The sequence below is a fragment of the Marmota flaviventris genome, chromosome 12 (genome assembly GCF_047511675.1).
Source record: "Marmota flaviventris isolate mMarFla1 chromosome 12, mMarFla1.hap1, whole genome shotgun sequence".
Lineage (NCBI taxonomy): Eukaryota > Metazoa > Chordata > Mammalia > Rodentia > Sciuridae > Marmota > Marmota flaviventris.
Window position 1 is genome coordinate 66830288 of NC_092509.1, and position 26597 is coordinate 66856884.

At 34.9% G+C, this 26597-nt stretch overlaps 1 protein-coding gene across 1 annotated transcript in view; it reads left to right on the top strand.

The window, feature by feature from the left end:
- The window catches only part of Ush2a (usherin), a 770052-nt gene that overhangs the window by 593928 nt on the left and 149527 nt on the right, over nt 1-26597 (top strand). Inside the window, exons 48-50 of the mRNA XM_071619727.1 lie at nt 37-205; nt 13282-13503; nt 22655-22878. Coding sequence (XP_071475828.1) covers nt 37-205; nt 13282-13503; nt 22655-22878 — 615 coding nt within the window. The remainder of the gene's footprint in view (nt 1-36; nt 206-13281; nt 13504-22654; nt 22879-26597) is intronic.

Genomic DNA, 26597 nt, shown 5'->3' on the forward strand with positions numbered 1-26597 from the left:
ACTTACATTTCTTTAAAAATGATTTGAAACTTTCAGGTTTGTTGTAATGGAGTTCTCTATGACCCCAAGCCTGGATACCACTGTTGTGAAGAAAAGTATATCCCATTCATTCTGAATTCAGTGGCAGTTTGTTGTGGTGGCCGAATTCAGGAGATACAACCAAATCATCAGTGCTGCTCTGGGTATTATGCTAAAATTCTACCAGGTGAGCATCATTTCTGAGTGTACTGAATAATTTGGGAAACATGAAAACACTAACACATGACTCGTGGCAGCATCTATTTTATATACCTCTCCAACAAAATTTGAACTGCAAACACATAGCCAATGGCCTGTTTTAGACATCATTTCTTCTTTCAGCTTCATTGAAATATAATCTAGGCTAAGAACACCAGAGGCATACAGTCATTCACTGTGGCCAAGTGCAGTGGGATGAAAGGTATAAAGCCGATAAGCAAAACCAGGAGATAAAGAAATGGAGAGATGGAAAGACAGTTACTACTTACACCACTGTAGTAATGGAGTGTTCTTTGCAAATTATTGCAAAGCAGTGTTCTCCCAGAACAAAGAAAATAAGAGCTTTATTAGGGAGATTTATACATATCCAAATAGGGAACACTCATCATCATATATAGTGAGGTACATATTCCTGAGCATGCTCAGTTCTGTGGTCATAATCACATGTTCAGACAAAAATGGCAGATGCAAACACTTCTGGGCAGAGGATTTAGCATTGTAATAAGCAAAGTCTACTTCAAGTCATCTAAAAAGAATTAAGTCATAGTGATGCTCAATGATTTTGGTTCATTCTTTTTAAGTTTTTCCAAAGATATTTAGTTGAAACAAAGAGAAAAACAACTTTAAAAGTATGTTAACAATCTTTTAAAAGGGCAGCAACTTTTCTCTAGAAAGTATAGGAACTCACCATTAAAAATGCCTGCCTTGGAGCCAGGGTTGTGGCTCAGTGGTTGAGTGAGTGCTTGCCTAGCCTGCATGAGGCACTGGGTTTGCTCCCTGGCACCACATTTAAAAAGTAAGCAAGTAAAATAAAGGTATTGTGTCCATATACAACTAAAAAAATATTTTTAAAAAAATGCCTGCCTTGCATAGAGGATAACCTAAAGAACTATACCTGGAGATCTACTCTACTCCCTGTGCTTGTGACTTTATTCACATGGCTCAATAATTTCATCTTCAAATCTGGGGATCTCTGCTTATCCCTCTCTAAGAAGCAGTTCCTCACTTATTCATTTCTATTCTGAACCATACATGCATTGCTCCTAGTTGGATTAGAACTACACATTCCATTTTTCTGAGAGTTCTAGTCCACTGGCAGGATCATCTTGTTCTGGATTGGGCAGGGTAAGGAACAATGCAAAAAAGGGTAGCAACTAGGAGGGAATTCCTCTCCCTGCCCCCTTCTTAGTGCTTCAGCCAAGTGAACTAGCCATTTACCTCCAAATTTCAAGAATCATGTAATTGGGAATAATGATAATAACAACTGTCATTCATAAAATAAGAAATCTCTGGTATGCTCTGTATTTAAAAGCTTTACATATGCTACCCAATATAATTGTCATAATTCATTACTCTGGTAAGTGGGTATTTTATATGCAGTTTACAAGCAAGAAGCAGGTCTAGAGAATATTAGTAACACATTCAGATTCATAGGGATGGATTGGAGTGGGAGAGTTGAAATGGAAATGCAGGCCTGTCTCCCCAAAATCTATGCTCTTTGGAGGAGAGCTGTCTCTGTCTCTTTGTCCAAAATGTGTTAACATTTTTTTTAAAGGGCTATTCTAGACCTCTAAACTTTTTCATTAGTTTAATAAATAATAAACCATTGTCAGTTTCTATTTATTCTAGAAAAGGCATTGAGAATAACAGATAGTTTGCCATCACCAAAATTGAATATTGATGTCTTCCTTAAAGAACAAAAAGTGGATCTGGGAGGAATAGAAAAAAGCCAAGTTTTTTGGAGGCCTTAGGAAAGCTGAGATGCCTAGTTTAATGTGAAATTCAAGCCAAACATCTGGTTAATTTAGATATTGGTTTTTCAGTTTACCTTGTTTTGGTACAAATTTATTCATATATCCACCCAAGGTATGTGAAATGTGAAATTGTCTTGTCCAATTTCTCTTTTGCTAAATACTACAGCAAAACAGAAAACTGTGTTAATTAAATACTCTACAAGTTTGTTATCATTTCCCTTTACAATTCACAGAAAAAAATATGTCTTTTTAATAGTGCTGTTGTTCTTGATTATCCATCAAAAATACTTGCTGACCTGGATAACTTCTAACCAGATTTTCTAAATAAGAAAATACATTGATAGAATAAGGATTTTGTAGAAAATTGATAATTATTATCTTGTAGTTCATGGTTGCTAACAACTAGTCAAATATTATCAAATGCTTTATTCTTTCTGAACACTTAAATTTAGGGAGTTTTCCTCTATAATTCTTCCCTTTCCAACAAATTTTAAAAGTCCAGAAATGAGATAGACATTTCCTGTTCTTTCTTACCATCCTTTACAACTGTAGACTTTATGAGGCTTTTCTCTATGTCTAGCATGTAACTAAGTAATTGTGTTTTTCCAAGTCACACTAAAATTTTTGATGTTATGATTTACAACAAACCATTCAAATGCTGAAAAATACCCTCTGTCCCTGAAAATTAATGAACTCTACTTGGTTGCATCTACACTGTATTTGACTCTAGAGATTGGTCTGATCCTTTTTCAATCCTAGCAATGTCAGATTTAGAACTAAGAACTACTTTTGTTCTATTTCAAAATAAAATATGAGATTTTTTCTGAAAATGAAATAACCCGTGGAAGCCCATAGTCTCTTATTGATATTATATAAACTTTTTAATAACTCATTTTTAAAACAAAGAGTATTGAAATCTCTATTGTCGAGATGTGTATATGTATACAGGCTTACTCAGACCTAAAGCGTTTTTAATACCTACCAAATGACTGAGCATGTCGCACATTTGGATTCTTTTTTGAGTAGTTCATTTTTCACAGTTTCAGAATGCCTACCATGGTGTCAAGAGAAAGAGAATTGCAATTTCTGGAATAATCAAAGGCACTGTTCAGTCCCAATCTTTCATCTGAATGTACCTAAATGCAGAAATTCTTTCATGACCTCTGTCCTTAGCCTAGGGTCTTTGTTAACTAGTTTAAGGCTGTTTGCATGAAGAGGGAAAGCATAGTGACCCCAAACCATCTTGTATCTAAATGTAATTAAAATCCAATCATTAGTCTCTCAGTTCAAGGCTAAGATAGATACAGGCAATCTGATATTTGTAGATGAGTCTGAAATATTGGTTAACATTTACTTCCTTTTTTCTTCAGGACTTTCCTCCAAAGTACCCCATAACAAAGAGGAGCAGAGAAAAGAATGTTCATCCCCCCCCACTTTTTTTATAAATATGCTAATGACCCCAACCAAATGTTAATGTGGGTCATTCTTTGATAAGAATAACAATTAACTGTTAGACTGCATGGTGGCTTTTAGAGAGAAAACATTTTCAAGCCTGGCCTGAAATAGATTCATTTTGAGAGGTTAATGAGAAGGTGACTGATCCTTGTATCTTATGTCTAATAGCCCTTTTTTGAAGGAAAAAAAAAATCTGTTTTATTTTTCATTGATATAATCTGCATCTCTTTTATGAAGTATTTTCTTCTGTCAGTATCTGAATAAGATTCTGAGGGATTCAGGAAAATGTGGACAAAAGGTCTAAACCAATTAATATTTGGTATGCGCAAAACAGCATTTTTAAAAATAAATAAATAAATGTTGCTTTCCCCAGTCTAGTTGTGTACACTGTGTTTTTTCTAAGACCATCATTGTCCTAAATGATGTCCAATTAACTGATCCTGCCTCCACTCCTATGTCACAGCGTGGGGGTTTATGAAGGTCTCTGTGGAGGCAGAGAAGACCTCTACTCAAAACTTCTAGGTTCTTGACCATGTTGCAGAAGATAATTAAACCACATCAGGCTTTGGCAAAGAGAGAAGGAGCTTTATTAGAAAGTGAAAGGTGAAGGTGTACACTCTGAGAGCAGAATTCAGTCTATCATGAGAGGGAGATGTACCGCCATGACTTAAATTTTTATTAGAGTACATATTGGTTGGAACATATATGATTCAAAGAGGCTGGGCCTCTCTCCTGACTAGGAAATACTGACCAAGATTGTGTCTTCCCATCAGGTGGTCTGGTCTGGTAGTAGGTTTCCCTTTACATCAACATCTCTGGCAGTTGGGCAATTGATCAGGTCATAAGGCAATCAAATTTGGCCCTTCGCCTCATGGGGTTAATGATCTTTTTCTGTTGCCATCTTCCTATATTTCTACATTCAAGAACACTAACAGGGAATTTAAAAGTTATAAAGTAACTTATTGGCCATTTAGTATTCTTGGTTTCTGGTCTTTTTCTGTCTCTTAGGCTCCTTGGTCCAGCTCATGAGTTAAATTTGAGTTGCTAATGAGTTATTTGTTCTATAATTTAATAGTTTTCCTTTAGAGACCCCATATTCTCTCTGTATCCTTAAATTTCTATCTTACCTGAACTGTATGACATATTATGTTAAAGTTTGCTAGTAAGGGATATTGTTTCCTTTGGATATGAAGACTTAAGAAAGATTGTATTCTACATTTCAGACCAAACAGGAGACTCTATTACCCAGAGGAAGTAAATATGTATATGACAAATATAGTAATTTACTGTTTATAGCAAGTAAATTCCTCCTTCATTAGCCTCTGTGAAAAAAAAAATTCACAAGTTCCTTTCTACTTGTAGATATCATGTTATAGAATCCTTTCAAAGACAAAGGATGAAGTCTACTATCTCCTGAATTTTAGAAATCCATATTTTGAGAGAAAACTGAGACTACCTCCTGAGTATTTATCTTAGAGAGATGAAAACATGTTTACTCAAAGACTTACCCATCAATGTATATGACTGCTCTATTCATAATTGCCCCAGAAGTAGGAACAAGTGAAAAGTTCTAAAGGGAGTAAATGGGAAAACTGTGGTACAAAGAAATTCTACCTAGCAGTAAAAAGAAAGAAAATCTAGATAAATACTAAAAAGGCATTATGCAGAGTGAAAGAAACCAGTGTCAGAAAGGTATAAATTCTGAGATTCCATTTGTAAGACATACTCAAAGACAAGTTATAGTTACAGAGAACCACTTGGTGATTGTCAAGGATAATGGGTGGGAAAAGTGAGACTATAAAAAGATAACATTGGGGTGTTTCTGGGGAATGATGAAACTCTTTTGTATCCTAATTGCATTCCTGTGTTGAAATTCACAAAAGTATAGATCCAAAATGGCCAATTTTACTGGGTGGTACTTTTAAAAACAGTATGCCTTAGAATACAATTTCCATTTTATGAGTATGAAAAGTGGGATATATCTACATGACCTAGCCATTCAGCCGGCCAAGATTAGAATTTTCAGGATTAAATACTATATCGAGTCCTTATATTTCTTCATATAGTAATGTGTTGATGTTGTATGTGTAATTTGATGTAATTTATTTTTCTGTTTTGGTGGTAAAACAGAAACAAGCAAATGTATCTCTACTAAAATTACAATTAGAATCATTATTTAAAAACAAAACAAAACATATCCTAGTCAGAAACTAGGCTTCTTTCTTATTTCAGGTAATATTTTACATAATTGTACTCTAATTTAAAAAAATCTCTGTATAGTATTTTGGTGGTTTGATAGCGAATAATTTTAAACATGGGTTCTAGAGTCAAATTGCCTGGCTTCATATCCCATGGCTTTCACTTCTTAGTTGTTTGACATTCATTGAGTAGCTTAACCTAGTAATATTCATGGGAGACTAATATTTCCTATGTCCTTGGAGCCAGTGATTTAGAATCTCCAAACTTACCAGTTCTCATGTACAAATAGAAAGAAAGGTTCAAAGTAATTGAGGAACTTAAGAGTGAGGGGGTGACGACGAGTCTCCCTCATTTGACAAAAGATAGTTTGCTATGAATCCTGCCAGAGCAAAGACTCTGGAGTGTTTACTTTCATCAGGTAACATAAAAGGGCAGCTGCTTCACCAAAGCTAAGAATTGCATGTCTAGTGGCCACTGAGATGCTGTGAAACCAAACATCCTACCTACCGATTCTCTGAGATTAAGCAATCCTCTAAGTTAATTTTTGGCAGTGGGACCTGGGAAAGTTATGAATACCTCCCAACCTTTAAGAAAAAAAGAGATCTGCCATTTTGCATGACATTACAGCACAGACTCAAAGCCCTGAAAATATACTTTTTTTCTGATAAATAGATGTTTGGAGACTTTGTGCCCCTCTGTTGGCACCCCTATTGAAAAATAGATGGAACCAATTCTTTTGGACTATCCTGGAAACATAACAGAAGATCACCCACATCTTCTCTGAGTGGAATGAATCTTACAGAGGAAATCACACATCTCTCAGTGTATTCGTTTCCCATTACCGCCAGGACATTTTAGTTATTACTAAATTCCCACAAATGTAGTTGCTGAAAACATTACAAATTTATCATCTAATATTTCTCAAGGTCAAAAGTTCAAAATGGATCTCACTAAGCTAAAAATCACGGTGTCAGCAGCACTGTATTCCCTGTTGGAGGAGAGAATGCGTCTCCTTGCCTTTTCTGCCTCATTGGGGCTGCCCACATCCTTTGGTTCATGGCCCTCTTCCATCTTCCATACCAGCCAAGGAAAATCCAGGTGTTCTCACATCATATCATCAGACTTATTTTTTATGTGCTCTCTTAATTCCCCTTTGCATGTAATATGACACATTCACAGGCCCCAGGGGTTACAATGGAAATCTCTAGGAGGTCATGTTCTATTTACCACACTAGAGGTATAATTAATAATTGTGAGAATGAAGGGGATGCTTCTCTGAATACTTGCGCTATGAAAGATGCCAATATATTTAGAAAGATACTGTGAGAGTGAGTACAAGAGGAGATGCTGAGCATTAGTCCATTGCTCTGAATTAAGCAAATGCCTCGGGGATTGGAGATAGGATGGTACTCCATTGGGAACTATAGGGAAGTGAGGAAGCACAATCTTGTACAAAGTGGCACACAAGTCATTTATCATTTTGATGAAATGAACAGAGTATTACAAGGGCTAGAACAGGGATGACCAGTCCTTTCCGGAACTATGTGCATACAATGGATCACGGTTATGTGGTTATATCGCTTCCTTTTTTCTTCTTCTTTCTTTTTTTTTAAGTAGATTTTTAGGCCAGTTTTAAGAGCAAAACCCGATTGATAGAGACTTTTAAGGGTTTCGTCTCTTCTCTGAATCCCACATGTGAAATGTCTTTGCCCTAGAAGCTCTTGGAAACAGATTCCAGATTTCAGATCTTGGTCAAAAAGACATCAGGTATTGTAGATAATCAATCTGTGCCATCATCAAATTACTGACCTGGGATTTTTCCCCTGGCACTTGTAGGTAACTCTTAGAAAGGGGATTTTGGGTCCACATTTAATCCTGGCATCTCATTTACAAAGTGGATTTCCTCCCAGTGGATGCACTGGAGTGAAATTATTAAACCAAGAAAAGTGTAGTGACTTAAGAGAGAGCAAAGAAATACAAAAGCAGAATCTTAGGGGTATTTGAAGTTCCTACCACTGAGGCATTTTGGTTATACCTAGGAAGGAATGATGAAAAAGTAGTAGGTTTGTATTCCCAGTATCAATTACATATTGTCACTATCTGTTTTCTGTGGCTATAATAAAATACCACAGACCAAGTAATTATTAACAATAGAAGTTTATTTGGCTCATGGTTCAGGAAACTGGGAAGTTCAAGGACATGGTACCAGCATCTGGCAAGAAACATCATATTGCATAATCCCATGTCAAAAGGCAGAAGCAAGAATGTATATTGCAGAGATTTGAAGGAGGGGGGATGGAATTAGGCTTAACTCATCCCTTCTATTAATAACCTATTCCCACAGCACCCAGTCACTCTTAAGACAACAGCATTAATTCATTCATGAGATAGGAGCTCCAAATCCTTCTATTTTTACAATTACATACAAATTTCTTCCTTAGGTCAAAATCAGTTATGGTTAGACCAAAGCAGCTACATTTATGGAGTTTGTCCTTCTCTTTTTTCCATTCTATCTTTCTACCTAAAGCAGAGCAAATATTCTTTAGGACCCTTTTTCCTACTAGTATTGACTTTTTTACTTTGGTGTGGGCTAGATAAAGAAGTGTCTTTGTTCTCATCTTTATCTAATTGCTTAATCTGAGAAGTTATGAATTTGTTGCGTTTTTGTTTTCTTTTGCTGAGCCATTGTATCTTCCATGTGCTAAGCAGGCAGTTATAATTTCTGAAGCAGGGGCATTCTACTATCCTGTCATCTATTTTCTGGCAAGTTGAAATATCTTCTTCACCCCTAATGAGACTAGAGTGTTCTTGGAAGATAGTAGTTAAGGGGTCTCTGAAACCAGGCATGAATTTATTTATTTTTTTTTCCTGTTTATAAGACCAGATTTTTTAATTGTGAGAAAATATGAATGACATAAAATTTGCCATGTGAACAATTTTTTGATTCAGTTTAGTGACATTGAGTATATTCACATTGTTGCACAACCATCACCACCACCTATCATGGGAATTCTTTTCTGTATCCAGACTGACACTGTATTCATCGAGCACTCTCTCCACTTACCCTTACCCTCAGCACCTGGCAACTACCATTCCATTGTTTGTCTCTATAAATTTATCAACTCTTGGTACCTCTTATGATTATAAGCACCTATTTGTCCTTTTTTAAAATTGACTTCTTTCACTTAACATAATACTGTCAAGATTTATTCATATTGTGGCTTATGTCAAGGTTTCATTCCTTTTTAAGTATGAAAAAATATTCCATAGTATGTAGATGTCACCTTTTTTTAATCCATTTATCCATCAACAGATATTTGAATCATTTCTACTTTAAGCAAATGTGAAGAAAGCCACAGTGAAAATTAGTGTACAAATATCTATTCAAATGCCTGCTTTTAAAACACCCAGAATTGGAATTTCTGGAACATAAGGCATTTTTATGTTTTATTTTATTTTAGTTTTTGAGGAACTGCCATACTGTCTTCCACAGTAGGGGCACCGTTTTATATTTTCAACAGCAATACACAAGGTTCCAATTTCTCCATACCCTTGCCAACATTTATTTTGTTAATAGTTTTCCTAATGAGTATGAAGTGGTATTTCAGTGTAGCTTTGATTTGCATTCGCCTTAGACTTAGTGAGATCGAACATCTTTTTATGTACTTATTGACCATTTCTATATCTTCTTTGGGAAAATATCTATCCAAGTCTTTTACTCATTTTTAAAATAGGGTTGGTGTTTTTACATTGCTGAGTTGAAGGAATTCTTTCATGTTCTGGATATTCATCCCTGTTGTGGTTTGCATATGGTTTGGGTGAGTCCCCCCAGGTTTATGTGCTGGAAACTTGGTCCTCACTGTGGTGAGGTGGACAGCTGGTGGGAGCTTTGAGAGGTATGGCATAGTAGAAAGTAACTAGGTCATTCTGGGCACTGCTCTCCTAAGGAATTCATGTATTTCTTATGGGACTTTAATTAGCTCCTGGGAGAGCCAGAACCAACTAGTTCTATTGTTTTAAAATATCTGAGCCTGGTCTCTGAAATTCTCACTTCCTCTCTCACTATATGACTATTCTCTCCCTCTGGCACATCTTCCCACCATAAGGCCAGTTACTGAGACCCCTATCAAAGCTGAGCAGATGTTGGTGCTATGTTCTCAAACCTCCAGAAGTATGAGCTAAATAAACCCATTTACAGATTGCACAGCCTCAGATATTTTGTTGTAGTTCAGAAAATGGACTAAGACTATCTCTTAACAGATACAAAATTTTTAAATATTTTCTTCTGTAGGTTTCCTTTTTACTTTGTTGGTATTTTTCTTTGATAACATAAAAGTTTTTAATTTTGATGAAGTTAAGTCATTCATTTTATTTTTTTATTGCTTAGCCAAATTCAGTGTAATGAAGCTGTGCTGCTTTTCCTTTTTTTAGAAGAAATTCTAAGGATATGTTTTTTTTTGTTTGTTTTGTTTTGTTTTTGTCTAGATCTTTAATCCATTTTGAGTTCGTTTTTGTAGCGTGTGGTATAAGGTCAGGATTCATCATCATTCTTTTACATTGGGATATCAATTTTACCAAAACTGTTTGTTAAACAAACAAACAAATAAATAAAACAAAACAACAACAACAAAAGATCCTTTCCTTGACAGAATGGTTTTGGCACCCTTGTGAAAAATGATTTGGCCATACATTGGAGGGTTTATTTCCAGGCTCTCTCTTTCATTGGTCAACATATCATCTTTACACCAACATCAAACTGTTTTGCTTAAAATAGCTTTGCACTAAGTTTTGAAATCAGAAGTGGGAGATATACAGTTTTGTTCTTCTTTTTCAAGATTGTTAGAGCTATTTAGAATCCCTTGAGATTCCATGTGAATTTTGGGATGGACTTTTGTATTTCTGAAAGAAGCATCAGGATTTTGACAGGGTTTGCATCAAATGTGCAGATCATTTGGGTAATAGTGGAACCTTAACAATATCAAATCTTACAATCCATGAACATTGGATGCTCTTTCATTGGATGTTCATTCTTTCTTAATTTCTTTCAACAACACTTTGTAGTTTTTAATACATAAATTCACTTGGTTGAGTTCATTAGGTAGTTTTTTAAAAATATATTATTGTTGGGATGAGGATGTGGCTCAAGCAGTAGCGCACTTGCTTGGCATGCATACGGTCCAGGTTGGATCCTCAGCACCACATACAAACAAAGATGTTGTGTCTGCCGATAACTAAAAAATAAATATTAAAAAAAATTCTCTCTCTCTCTCTTTAAAAAAGTATTATTGTAAATTTTTTTTTTCAGATTGTTAATTCTTAGGGTATAAGAGAAACACACCTGATTTTTGTGTTGATTTCATATACTTTGCTGAATTCAACTATTAGTTCTAACAGGGGTTTCTTGTGAAATCTTTAAGGTTTTCCACATATAAAGTCATTTTGTCTGAGAGCAGAAGTAGTTTTGTTTCTTCCTGTTCAATTTAGATGTCTTATTTCTTTCTCTTGTCTCATTATTCTAGTTTAATATCCATTGGTTTGATGAATGGAAGTGAAAAACAGCATTCTTTTCTTTCTGATCTCAGAGGAAAAGCTTTCAGTATTTCACGTTGAGTAAGATGTTATCTGAGGGTATATACATCTATGTAGATATATATATAGGCTCCTTAGTGTGTTGAGGTAGTTTCCTTCTATCCCTGTTTTTCTTCAGTATTTTCATAATGAAAGGGGTTGGATTTAATCAGATACCTTTTTTATACCATGACCATGATTTTTTTTCCTTTGCCCTTTTATCATGGTGTGTTATATTGATTGATTTTCATATGTTGACATATTTTTTATTCCACCAATAAATCCTAGTTGGACGTGTTGTATAATGTATTAAATTCAGTTTGCCACTATTTTGTTCAGTAATAACAAAGTAATAACCAATAAGGAATATTGGTCTGCAGTTTTCTTTTCTTGTAGTATCTTCATCTGATTTTAATATCAAAGTAATGCAGCCTTCATAGAGGGGTTAGGAAGTGTTCACTGTTCTTCCATTTTTAGGAAGAGCTTGAGAAAGATTGGTGGTTTTTATTCTTCTTTAAATGTTTGATATAATTTCATAATGGAAGCCATATGGACCAGAGTTTTTCTCTGTAGAGAGATTTTTGGTAACTAAGTAAATCTCATTACCAGTTACAGGTCTGTTCATATTTTGTTTCTTCATGATTCAGTCTTGGGAGGTTTGTTTTACTGGTAATTTATCCATTTTATCTAGTAGAACAAATTTTTGTGCAATGAATTTGGACAGGAAAGACCTCAGGGATAGCTGCTGAGATTTCTTGTCCTGTTTTTATACTCTTTATTATTTATGTATACATAGTTGAGTACTATCCCATATTTCCTACACTGCCTTGGTAAACAATTCACCTCTTGCTTCTACTAACCACGTTGTAGGATATCCAGAACAAGGAGATGAATTAATTAATAGAGAACATGAAGTTCAGGTCTATACATATCTTAGGCAATCCTCAATTCTTAGTGAACTTATGCCTTTTCTTGAAAAACTTGACAAGTCTTTACTTGTGTTGTACAAGTTTAATCCGAACCATGGTTTAAAGCTATACAATCTTTCAGGTTGGTCCTCAACTCATGTACCTTATAAAATGTAGTGAAAGAATATTGCCCAGACAGGGTAATATGTTTTAAGGGACAATAGAGGAAATGGAAAAAAACAGTTGAAAGAACAGAGAAAGAACAGTTGAAAGGGCAGGAGAGAAAGGAGGAGGAAAGTTAGGACAAGGAGGAAATCAAGGTTTGAGGACCAAGAGGGAGGCCAACCAGAGTTGGGTCATGAAGTAGAAAAGGGGGTGATATGTTGATTTTTAGATCCACCAAGTTTTGTTAGTTTTTTTCTAAGATATTGTTAAAGGGAACAAATTCTAAACTCTCCTATCTTTTGAGGTTTTTTTTTTATCGTTTTGAAATCTCTTCATACCTAAATAAAGCTGACTATTGAAATTTAGACTATTTGGATTTTTTGATCTTAGGTTATCAGGCCAAAGATTATCTTATTTTTATCCCAAGCTTCCTAGAATATCATGTGAAGGGAAAAGTGGATATGCCTACATTAGTATTCAATGTCTGCCATGGTCCAGCAAATTATGAATGTGCTGATTGGAACATAGTGATTTTACCTCCACTTATTTAAGTCACCCTCCTATTAGAAGTATTTTGTTTGGTTACCTTGACATAGTCATGGGCGATACAAATTTATCTATTGGTAGTTTCTAAGTCTATTTCACTTATAAAAAAAATTATATTAAACAGAAAAGTATTCTTAGGCATTCTTTTTCTTTAATGTCAAGTAACCCATGTCACTAGACCTAGGTGGTCACTTATAAGAGGAAAGGTAAACAAGTCACAGAGCATTACCTCTAAATGAGTATGTGTGAGCAGACATACATTTGTTTATATATCTTGACACAAAAGTTTTAGAGATGTTTTCAGATTTTGCAGCTCCAAGGTAATGGTATTCTTTGTAGTAATTCTGACAATCAGTTGGCCTCTTCAGTATGATTATGATCAAACTTAATTGTGAGTCATATTTTTTTTTTTAATTCAAGCAATGATTGTTATTGTTCTAAATTGACAGGTGAAGTATGCTGTCCAGATGAACAGCACAATCGGGTTTCTGTTGGCATTGGTGATGCCTGCTGTGGCAGAATGCCGTATTCCACCTCAGGAAACCAGATTTGCTGTGCTGGGAGGCTCCATGATGGCCATGACCAGCAGTGCTGCGGTGGACAGATTGTGAGCAAAGATTTAAAGTGCTGTGGTGGAGAAGTGGAGGGCATGGTATACAGTCCCCTCCCAGGTAAGGGGCCCTTCTCTCCCTTTCAGTACGTGGAGAATCTGAGGAGCAGAGAGGGTGAGAAATTTGCTCCTAAAATAGAACAAGTAGAGCTCACATTAATTGATATCCACTGTAACAATTAGTAACATACCGTATAACAAATTAAAATGTCATTTCCCATTTCTGTGTTTATCTGATGCATTTTATAAAGACACATCTAAAAAAAAAAAACCCTAAAACAAATCCCCACATGAAAGCATGAATGCATTGACTCTGGATCAAAAGAATATATTCCTTGAAATATTAATATAAAATCAATTAATTATATTATGTATATAATTCCTTCACTTTCTTATTCTCTTCTCCTTGTGAAGCAAGCTAGCACTAATAATAATAATAAACATTATCATTGAATGAGTACTTATTCTCTAGAAGGGACTATCCTAATGTTTTGTATGTTATTAATAAATTAATGTTTACAACCGTCTTACAAATAGGTACTATTGTTATTCACATTTTCAAAATGAGAAAAATGACTGAGGGTATAGCTCGGTGATGGAGCACTGGTCTAACATGTGTGAAGCCCTGGGTTTGATCCCAACACTGCAAAATAACAAATAAAAATGAAAATGAGGACACTGACATGTGAATATTAGAAATTTGCTCAAGATCATATAGATAGTTAAATCTAGAATTTGATGGCCTGAAATTCATACAGTTGGGGGGAAACTTTTTAAGAAAAGAAAATTAAATTATGCAGACAAAATAAGATAGAGAATGAATATTCATGTGTAATGGGACCATAAATTACAAAAATTATGCATATATTAAAACAAAACCCTGGCAAATCCCACTAACATAAAAATAGCACATTTTTATTATGTAATTCCTGGCATTCCTTTGCCAGTTTTCCCCCTGACCTGCTTAACACACGCCCTTGGATAACCCCTTCATATGACCATGGTATTTTTATCATAGTTAAGGGAAAACAGAAAAATAATTCAGTCTTTCCTATTACATGGTTTGCCATAATTGATTTTAAAAGAATAGAAAGTTTTTAAAAGTAGCCTTAAGCTTCATAAGTCATTATTATAATGTTATGTGAATATTTAGGATTATTGTCAAATTGGAGAAAATCTCTACTGAGGATCTTTCTAGAATTTTGAGACATTTTAAATTTTCTCGTCTGAAAATGATTTGAAGTGACTTGTCTTAAATATTTGTTGAGTTGACATTATTAACCTGTATTTCATGGATATTTTCTATATATCTGAATTCAGGTTGTAAGTTATCATAGATATCACTATCCTATCTGCAAATCAGCAAAAAGTATAAGTTTTCCAAAGTATTCATGAGTTGTATCTCTTCATAATTTATATTATTCAGTAATCAAATGACCTGTGCATTACTTCAATTCTAAATTTGTCATTTTCTTTTAAATAGTTTCCTACTTTAGATGCAATCTGAAATGCATTTCCTTACAATCCCCTCCTTGGTATTAGAATAGTTTTATTTCATTACATTTTTCATTATTACAGCTTTTGTTTCATATTATATTAGATTTTCTATCTGACTTTTCTTTCTCTAAGATTCTCTTTATATTCATCCAAATTAGGGGTCTGTAATTTTTTACATTCCATATCTTTCCAAATTTCAGCTGAGTTGGCATATTAAAGACTTAATAACTTCTTTTTTATGGGAGGTGACTTAAATCATATACATATGTCTACTGAACACAAATATTTCCTGAACTCAATTTCTCTTTTGGCTTTGTTGATTTTAGTATTGAAGTGCTTTTCTTAATAGTTTCCATAAGAACTTTACATAGAAGTGATACATACTATGCATAAGCAAATGATCTTTATCAATAATACTGTAATAAACAATTTAAATAATTGTTACTTATGGATAACTCTGATGGTTTGTAAGAGAAGAAATTATAGAAAGTAGCAGAGAATCCCTAGTTCATCTCCATCAAGATATTTTGATGTCTGTTATCATATTCAGAGGGGACTTAGAGCGGCAACCCCTACTGATCGTGGGGTAGATTTTCCCTGAACATAATGAAGCTTGAGCTTCAGGGTCTTTTGATGAATGAACCCCACTCAAGGCAAATGTAGTTATATATTTTTATAAAATTTGTAATATTTTAATATTTAACTACAATTTGTTATGGCCACCATCTCTTGCCCTTTTCATTTTCTTTCTGCAATGTGTGCCCTGATATCATAGGCATTTTAAAAATCTAAGTAAATATTCAGTAGTTAGCTTCCAAGTTCACTTGACAGTTGTGCCCTTTCCTATAGCCAGGGAAAAGCATAGAATAACATATGTAGCTGTTTGTGTTGACTAGGTCTAGAAATAGCAACCATTTGTATTAACATTCCATTGATTAAAACTCAACTATCTGTTGACACCTAAATACAAGGAACACTGGATATTTGCTCATGAATCGTTTGCCACTGTGACTGAGAAAGGATTCTAACTCCATCTAAATGAGTAGAGTCCCTGCTCTAGATCCCTATAAGTATTCTGATACCTGGACAAATATTCGATACTATTGAACACAAATCAAATATGCATTTTGTCTGATGAGCAGGCCAAATATAGCATAACCAGCAAGTGGCAAACATTTAATGAATGACCAGGAAAAAAAAAACACAGGCATTATAAAGTTTTCTTTTAAACACCAAATACTTGAAAAAATTAGAAGAAAAAGTATTTACTATGTATAAATTCTACAGTCTAAGGCAGTGGTGCTTAAAGAATTCCTCTGGAAATTTTGGTAGTCTCCAAGACTTTTGCAGGTGGTCTGTGAGATGAAAAGTATTTTCCTGAAATGCTATTTTATACCTTTTTTTAAAAAAAAAATATTTATTTTTAGTTGTAGGTGGACACAATACCTTTATTTTATTTTTATGTGCTGCTGAGGATCGAAACCAGTGTCTCATGCGTGCTAGGTGAGAGCTCTTCCTCTGAGCCACAATTCCAGCCCCAATATTTTATACCTTTTTAACTCCCATTCTCTCATATAGTGGAATTTTCCAGAGGTTAAGTGACATGTGATATTGCAATAGATACAATGCAGAAGCAGACATGAGAACTCCTTTGCTTTCTGCTGAATTAGACATTACAAGGACTTGCAGAAATATACGCAATGTTATTTTGCTCACTCATTTTTCAGTTTGGAAAATATGTTTATTTTCATAAATATATTTGTTATGGATTTATTATTGCTAATTTTAAGTGAACTAATAATATTTCCAAATTAAATTTAATTCTAAGATGGTATGTATCAACTGATATAATCCATATAAAAAATGGCCATTTGGGGTCTTTAATAATTGATAAGACTATAAAGGGGTTTGGAGGCCAAAATTTAAGAACCACTGCTTAAAGGCATAGTAATTTATATAGAAAATCGTGGCACTTAGTTATACTTATGACTAATTAGTTGAGTATTTCCTCCTCTTTTAGATGAAGTAGCTAAAGCAGTATCAGTGAGGAGCAAAAGCATTGCCTCCTTAGTAGTGCAATAGTTCAGAGTTTAGAAATAGGAACAGAATGTCTCATGCCATTGTCTTTGTTCATCTGTAACTTTTTAAAATCAATTGCCATATTAATTCATTCAATAAATATGTATCATGTAGAAACTATATTCAAAATATTCTTGGTGATTTGTAAGTGTAAAAATGGCTATGATTCCAATTTTATCCTCAAGGACTTAAAATCTAATGAAGGAGAATAGTACCTATAAGGTTATGCACAAGCCTAAGAGAGAAGCCAAGAAAACATGCATATTCTTAAGACTAAAATATCACTATAGTCAAGGTGACAAGGATAAATGTGGGTTGTTCCATTTGACTGGAATATCCAACAATGAGTTGGATCCTGAGAGGGATGGCTTGATCTGAAATGTGAAATGAACAATCTGCAAAATATCCAAATGGTGGTGAACACTTTAGCTTATGTGAGGGAGACACCCTGCATAAAGAAATGGTAGGAAATAAATGTGAGCAAGCCATACAATTTGAACATTATTTAGTATTCCAGGAAGAGTCATTGTGATTATAAGAACTATGATTTAAGGAAATAAATTAAATTTGGAATGGCAGAATGAATGTGAAGGAAAAGGAAAGAGAAGTCTGAGTATCATTGTCTTAAAATAATTGCACCTATCCTAAGATGTAGAATAGAGATTATGGTCCACTGGGAGCAAGGATTCTTAGTTGTTATCTCCTGATTATCTCTGGAAAATTTCAAACCCTAACTTTGAAAAATGTTCATAGAAAACATATACACACACACACACAAAAAAAAAAAAAATTGCCATGAGTTTTACACCCTTGTTTTATCCATGAACCCAAATTTCAGAATCACTTCTTTATTTACTTCAATATGATATGTGATTTAGTCAGTTTTTCTCTGCTGTGACCAAAAGACCTGACAATTTAGAGGAGGAAAAGTTTATTTGGGGTCTCATGATTTCAAAGGTCTTAGTCTACTAGTAAGGAGAGAGGGGGGTGGAGAGAGAGAGAGAGAGAGAATAAAACAATACCCCAAGGCATGCCCCCAATGACCTACCTCCTCCAGCCACACCCCACCTGCCTTCAGTTGCCACTCAGTTAATCCCTATCAGGGGTTAATTCACTGATTAGGTTAAAGCTGTTAGAATCCAGTCATTTCACCTCAGTCAACCGTCCTGCATCATCTTACATATGAGCTTTTGGGTGACACCACATATCTAAACCATAATAATATTTCATGCCAGAGAAGGTTTCCTAAAGAAACTGTGACATTCCTCAACTCCTATAAATCAAATTTAGCTCTAGAATTTCTTTTGACTATTCATAGCTCCACCAATGCTAATAATCTGGAGGACTGGTAGAATAATGCTTCATAAAAAGGGGAAAAATTGTCTTTTCATTCTCATGACCTTCCTACAGGTTTCACTGAAAACAAACAGGTTCCACATCTTTTTCATTTCTTTACTGCTACTAGTGCCATTATAATGACTATAACCTTAGTGACCTTCCAGAATATTCCTATGGCCCTTTTTCTCCTCAACCTAGCCACACCCCATACCTGTGACACAAGGATTTGTATCTTATTATATTGCTCCTAAGCCTGGCCTCTCACTGCCTGGCATTGTGCGCCTGCCATGAGACGGGGTTGGCTCATAAAACATCTCTTTATGTACTTTATTACTTAAACTCTTTTATTTGCCTGCAGGAGCCCTTTAACAAAATCACATTGAATTGACTTTCTCACACCAAATCAAATCTCCCTGGTCCCAGTTCAGTTGTCTTTGTCAATATGTATTTTATAAATGGAGTGAATTAACAGATGCTGTTGGAACAGAAGTGCTAGGGTAGCGTTTATGTTTTTAGTGCTCTCTCTGGGCAGATGAGTTGTGTAGGAGTGTTATACAGGTATCTCGGGATGAAAGTCATGTTCGTCATTTCAGTGGATATGTATTCTTAACCATTTTCTTTAAATACTTTGAAACCTCTTTATTACTCATTTTTTTCTTCATGTTTGTTTATATGGCTTTATCATTGCCATTCATCTTAGGTTGAATTTGACATATGCTTTAGCATTAAAAGATGAAAATTAAAGCCATTCTATCACTCAAGGAAGATGGGATTTTTTTTGTTGGCCATGGGAAACTGATCATTATGTGCCTCTGGAATATATTCCCATATTTCTATTATAAATTTCATCCAGGCAGCATTTGACAAGAAACCCTAGATAGAAACTGTTTCAGAAGAGAACATTGAGTTTCCATGTCCTGAACTCTGACTTCAGTAGAATGAATGACTACCATGTGTAATATGAATATTTCATTAAGATGGAATTTGGGAACTTTGCAAAGAAGGAGGTATAGCCACAGAAATCCATGGTGTAAGAATTATATTGCAAGAATATTTCCCAGGAAGATTTTTATAATACGAAGATTTTTTTTTTTTTAAATACAACTTCAGTGCTATAAAATATACTACAGAGGAACATTTTTATTTACCCCTTCTTTCTCAGTTTTGTGGTGGTATCCATAAAGCTATCTACTGGTGAAGACTGGCATGAATTACTTTTCTTTCATTGCTACTAATTTTTAAATTTGTACCAAGAATGACTACTTGCAAATGCTTTTTTTTCCCTAGGCCTAAAATATAACATCTCTTGGCTTAAAATGTACGCTCCATGATCAGTCTCAGAGTACACAATGATTTGTCATATTCCAGACTGCTTTTTACTACCATACTATTTTAACCTCAAAAGCATGATGTGTAATTTTGGTATTCTTTTAAAAAAAAATGGGGTGCTAGGTTTGCAAATTAAACTGTTTAGAAATTCATCAGGCACATATGGTTATTAATACTTTCCTTGTTAGTCCTAGACAATAAATAAGTGCTGGTAATGTGTTTGAAGTATTGATGATAATGTGAGTCAAAAATTCTTCTCTCCATTGTTTTCTCCATTGTATCCAATGCAATGGAAACCATCCATTGGCTATGTATGCAGTTTGGAAAGGCAATATATGTTATTTGATCTGAAAAATAAACAACTACAAGTTCAATGTGTACAGTGCCACTTTAATAACATCTACATCTTGTTCAAAGGAACTCTCCACCTCTGTGCAAATTTAATGAAGAGCCTCCAAAAGAATGGACCAATCCATCAATAATGCATGACCTATTTTGTTTTTCTTTGGGCATATTTAGAATTGCGCATTCTGTGTGTCAAAGTTCAAAAGTCAAGTGCTCCATGTGATAAATTAGGTAGGGGTCAAAAGTTATTGCAATGCAGTTTCAGAAGATTGTCTGTCTCTGAATTTGCAGCTCATTCATGCTGAAGTGATGCACTATGGGAATTACTACCAAACTCTGCTCTGCAACATCTGCTCTCCCTAAGTGAGTTAGTGCACGTCAGACATCTTTATGTCAGAATGTTGTAGTGATGGATGCAGTCTTCAGAAAATGCTGCATAAAAATCTGGTGTGCCGTTCTGGCCATTAAGTGAAATTACTATTTAAATTAATGGCACTGTCACAGTTTATCTGTGCAAAGAATGAACGCTGATTAGGGTATTAAGTAATTAGCAATTTATCACACTGGAACAAGGTTGATAATAATTAAAGAAGTAATGGTTTACCAAAGAAACTAGAAAGGGAGTCACTTCTTGTTATGTGAGTGAAATCTTGGCTGAAATTTCAATTCAGTAAAACAAAGGTGAAGCTCTTTGTGAAAGAAAACACCCTCTTTTTTTTTCTTTCTATTCTAGTGTAAAAACAGTTCGTTATCAAAATTTTAGTTGACCTGTCAAAAGTCCCTCAGAGCGATCAGATGACTGATTAGGAGTTTTGAATTAGGTCAATGTCTGCATTTTGATTTCATACTTAAAGCATGGTGAAACCTTGAAGTAATTTGGGAATAGAGGGGGGGGGGAATGTATTCTGCTCCCTAAAAGGCCAGTTTTCAGATTTTGATTGCTCTTTAAAATAGAAACATGAATAGGTTTGTGGAAATTGCATGAGAAAAAATAAAATGACAGTCAAGAATCCAAGGCTGTATTTAAGTATCTGATCAGAAGGCAGCACAAAAATGTCCAAACAATCAGAACTTGAATATGTGCATTCTGTGATTTTTTGTTTTCATTTTTTGTGTGTCTACATGCATGTATGTATATATATATATCTGTGCATGTATATACACATATTCTGCCCACCTTAGTCAGGAATCAGTCTTCAGTGACAGCCTGGCTAGGCATATTTTATTTGAGAGAACATTTCCTGGAAATGGTAAAACAGAAAGTATTAAAACAGTTTATTTTTTAAACCAATTATTTTGAAGACTTGTCACATTTAGATAAACATGGAATGTCAAAACTCTGTTATGATCAATGTATATTGTTAATCATAAATAAAATTTTTAAATATTGTGAAATATTTTTAAAGTGGAAAAATCAATGAGAAGATAAATGTATAAATAAAACATCTTTCTTAAAGAATATGCCAAACCAGTATCTACTTTCAGTGATTAGAATAAAGTGTTTACAACTTCTTGGTATATTAATATTAGGAGTGTAGCTCATAATGTAGGTATTTGTACAGGACCAGATTAAATAATTCAGGAACCCAGGGCACTTTGAATTTTAGGTTCTTTATGTTATCAGTTGGGACTAATAATAAATAAACAATATTCTAATTAAAATAAATCTTTCATCACATTGTGCTACTGTGTGACCAGATATAAATTCTAATATGATAGCCCTAACATGGAATCTTTAGGCACTTTAATTTTAGCTTAGTATAACTCTGTAGTATTGTTTATTTATTCATACTTTCATATCTAAATTTCTGCTATATTTTCCTTATGGCAATATTTAGGTTATATGAATACAGGCAATTAAGTTGAATTTGATGGGAGGAAAGAGACTAGTGGCATCTCAGGTACATGTGGAAATTGATAATCTCCCCTGTAAGATCTTCCTGTTGCTACTCCCAACCTCTCAACCATCTCTACTGATCTAGAACAGAGACTAGGAAAAACAGCAGCTGATTGGTTCATATGATCAGTGAACATATTCAGCTGGTTTTTAGATGCTAAATTCAAGTCATGGAGAATGAATAGTTACCACTACTTCTAGTTGTACAACAGACAGATATGTGTATCCTAGACAAAGACAGGTAAATACTTGTGAGCCTTCTACAAAGGGCCCCCCATCAGGGATAGCATTATCTTTCCACTCTGCCTGGCTTTTTATCCCAGAGTAGGGCAACCTACTCTCCCTTGTGAATTTCTAGAGCTTTCTCTGAGTCTCTATAATCTAACTAATCTTCTTCTGCAACAAGATGTTATCATCGCAAAAGGGGCAGGCAGTTTTCATGACAGAAATTCGATCTTTTTTATAGAGCACAGGCGAAGCCTGGCCCAGCTGAATGATTTCCGAACAGTTCCTCTTGTGTGTTCTTTTCCTAATTAGTGTCTAGTGCTCTTGGTAAGAAGGACCCTCACTGCACATTTAAATCACCTTGGAGGGAAATGCTACCTCTTAGGATTGCACCATTTCTGAAACTGCCCGAGTCTGACATTTTTATACCAAACTTTATAGCAGCCTCAGTTTTCTTCCCTTTTTTTATTTCATATTCATATATAACATTTTATTGTTGCAGGGATGTTCTGTTGTGGGCAGGATTATGTGAATATGTCAGATACCATATGCTGCTCAGCTTCCAGTGGAGAGTCTAAAGCACATGTTAAAAAGAATGACCCAGTGCCAGTAAAATGCTGTGAGACTGAACTTATTCCAAAGAGCCAGAAATGCTGTAATGGAGTTGGATATAATCCTTTGAAATATGTTTGCTCTGACAAGATTTCAACTGGAATGATGATGAAGGTAATTGATAGAAAACCTCTCAGAGGCGCTGATTTGACAATGGAAAGAGAAATACATTGTTCATAACTATTTTTCTAAAATAGGAATATAAAAACTCCTGTGTGCATTATTCATTTTCACATTACATCCATATTAATACCGAATGAGTTCGCTATGATTGATGTTATTGCAATGAATTCTAAAGGAATTAATAATGATTAGCTGTTCTCAGGGAAGCTGTACCCAGCACTTCAGATGAGTGCAGGAATGAAAGTGTATGTGCAGAAGAAGCCAGCACAGGTCTCCCTGGGACCCTGCAAGGTGCCATTTCATGGCCCTGAGTGCTGTCCAAGGAGATAGAGGGGAATTTTTGCTTCTTCCCTCTAGCCTGCCAGCCATACCTCACCACTTTCCTTTGATAGAGACCTTAGACCCTGCGGATTGACTTAGCTGTGTTTTTATGGTATTCCCCTTAAAGAGTGCAAGATGAGCAAGTGCTTCTTTCAATCAAAAAGTGAATAATCACTTGTTTATATGCTGTGATGCTTTCCATGCAACTATGTCATGTTTGTGGGCATTAAACTTAACCCAGAACTCCAGAATCCTATCATGTTACAGAAAAGATTGTAGGCATTTAAAAAACAAACATACAACCATGTTATGGAGTACTTTGTCATTTTAGGATGGCTAAAAGTGAGTGTATTTGACACAGACAGTAGTAGACAGTCCATATGCTGAATGAAGCAACTACACAATCCTTGGGTAGACATCACACATATTGGGATGTGAAATAATTCTTCTGGGATTGCTATATCCCCAGCAAGCACTTTGTAGCAGTGAATGATTTGGATAATACATAAGGTTGGTTTAACTATTATGATGAGGATAACATTTATTCATGCAAAGTGAAGTATCATTAAGTGAAGTTCAATCTACAGGTCCCATGCACTTCCTGAAGACCCCTGTCTGATGGAGACTTCCATCTTCTGCTCCAGTCTGGACTGTATCACTGTTGAATACATAGACACAGTGATCTTCCCTAAGCTATTAAGTCTGGAATTTCTTCCACATCTTTCCTGGGTTGACCTCCCTGGGTTCTAGACCACTAGATTCCCTTCTTCTGTAGATTTATCTTTATAGATTATAGGTGCATAGAAGGTGAATTTCTTGAGAGGTTTAAGTATGAAATTATCATTATTCCACACTTCCAGTGGATTGGAAGCTTGGCTAGAAACACAAGTCAAGGATAAAAATCATTTTCACTCAGAATTTTGAAGACAATTTTGCAATTTTTAGACTTTTCATTGATGTTTTGATGCCCATTTCTTTGCAAGTGGTTTCATTATTTTTCCTCAATAACAAATGTTCTCTTTATCTTTTATCTTTATATATTTCATGAAAATGTTCCTCTATATGGACACAATTGTTAATATTATCACAATTATTCATCATGATGTGTTTTAAGGGGACTTTTTCAGTGTGGAGTTTATGACTTTCAGGTTTAGCAATATTATTAGTTATTTAATAATTTGCTTCCTCTTATCTCCATTTTCATTAGTTGGGAATTGATCTTCCTAAACTAATCTTTTCATTTTTTTCTTCTTGCTGCTCTTTTCCTATTGATCAATGCTTCATCTTTTTTCAACTTGGTGAGATATTGCCTTAGGAGTATCATTCATATTTTCTGTTAATTTTTAAAAATTTCATCTGTCCTTTTTTTAAAGACTCTTTCTTGTTTGTTGATTATTATTTATTTATAATAATATAAAACCTCCTATTGTTGTTTCGTTTCTGGAATATCTATTTTTAGCATTCTGAAAATATTCATTACATGTTTGCTTTTTTTATTGTTTGTTTGCTTTATTTCTTGAATTGTCTCATTTGCTTGTTTGGTACTATTTTAGTTTATTTCTTTTATTTGTTTTGTTTTGTTTTTTCTTGCTGTGTTTCTGCTTCTCTGAGTTCCTTTTTCCATATTTTGAAATCATCTTTTCATTGGACTGAAAGCTTGCTGTGCATGGGTGTGACCTGGACATCAATGGGGAATACAGTAAGGTAATCATGTGACAGAACAAATTTTTGTCAAAGAATCACATTGCCAAGGATCCTTAGCAAACATAGGTAACCATCCTAAATATTCTTATCCCAGGTCAGGATGATGTATATGCCTGACTTCCAGCTTATGGAAAATCCAGTAGGAAAGGGGATTGATGTTCTCAATGTGTAATATGCAGACTTAATTTTCCCATTTACCATATTCACTCTGATACCTAGCTTTTATCTTTCAGTGGGCTCTATTTCCTTTTAATTTCACCAATTATTTCTGAGATTATGATATTTTGGATTACTTGACAAATGCAGCTATTAGCAATGCACCTATAATGTTAATGCTCTATCTTATAACCTTCTCTCTTGGAACTCAGTAGCACCCCACTTGCCTTGATAATGATACCAGGAAACAGTTTTACTAAAGATTTTTCCAGGCCATTCCAGAGCCCCTCAACTTCTCAACCTCCAGTTTCTATCTCTTTTCCACTTTTGCCTAACCACCAGGCCAATGCTGCATATTTTAGTTGTTATTATGGTTGCCCAAACTATGCTGAGGTTAAAAACAAATATTTAAATATGTGATAGTTCCATAAAGTGAAATTTTTTCAGCTTTGTTGAGGTACCATTGACAAATAAAATTACATATATTTAAGGCTTACAACTTGATATATATGTTCTGTGAAATAATCACAACAATTATCTAGTATATCAACCACTTCAGTTACTGTTCTCTTTTTTTGTGCTGGCACACGTGTGCACTCTTGCGTGTGCACGCTCTCTCTCTCTCTCTCTGTCTCTCTCTCTGTCTCTCTCTCTGTCTCTCTCTCTGTCTCTCTCTCTCTCTCTCTTGTGTCTATGTTAAGAATGCATAAATCTACTCTCTTAGCATTTGTTTGCAGGCTTTAATATGACAATTCAATGTAAATAGGCACCCCTTTTCCAAGCAACATATGTACCCAAGTCCCTTCCATCTTGTGATGAGTCATGCACAGCCCTCGGGTCAGAAAGGGAAAGAAAGGAGACACTTGTATACTGATGGGTCATACCTGGCTACTGAATATGTAGTACATTTCATCTATGCCTTAATCATACACACATATCTAATCATTTTGCTCCTCCTATTGCAAATGGCCTTGAAATCTGCAGTTTTCAGGAAGAAAAGATTAAAAAAGTGGTCTTTCTTAGGACATGGCATTTTCTCTACCACATCCACTTTTCAGCTTTCAAAAATATTTGGGCTATCCTGTGTATCCTGTGTGTGTTATTTCTCTATTTCCTTAGAATGTCTGTATTTATTTTCCACATGTAAACCATTTGTTAGCTCTTTCTCATCGTGAAAAAAAAAAAAAAAAAAACACCTGATGAGGACAACTTAGAGGTGGAAACATTTATTTTGAGCTATGTTTTCAGAGGTTCAGTCCATGGTGAGCTGACTCCATTGCTCTGTGCCCATGATAAGGCAGAACGCCATGGTGGGTGGGCATTGTGGAGGAATGCTGTTCCATTCATGGTAGATAAGAGGCAGAAAGAGGGGAAGATGGACCCTTCTAGGGCATACCCCAAGTGACCCACCTCCTTTAGCCACACCGCACGTATCTATAGTTACCACCCAGTAACTACTCCATTCAAACCTTACCTGGACTGATAAGGTTATAGTTCTCATAATTCAATCATTTCATCTCTGAACATTT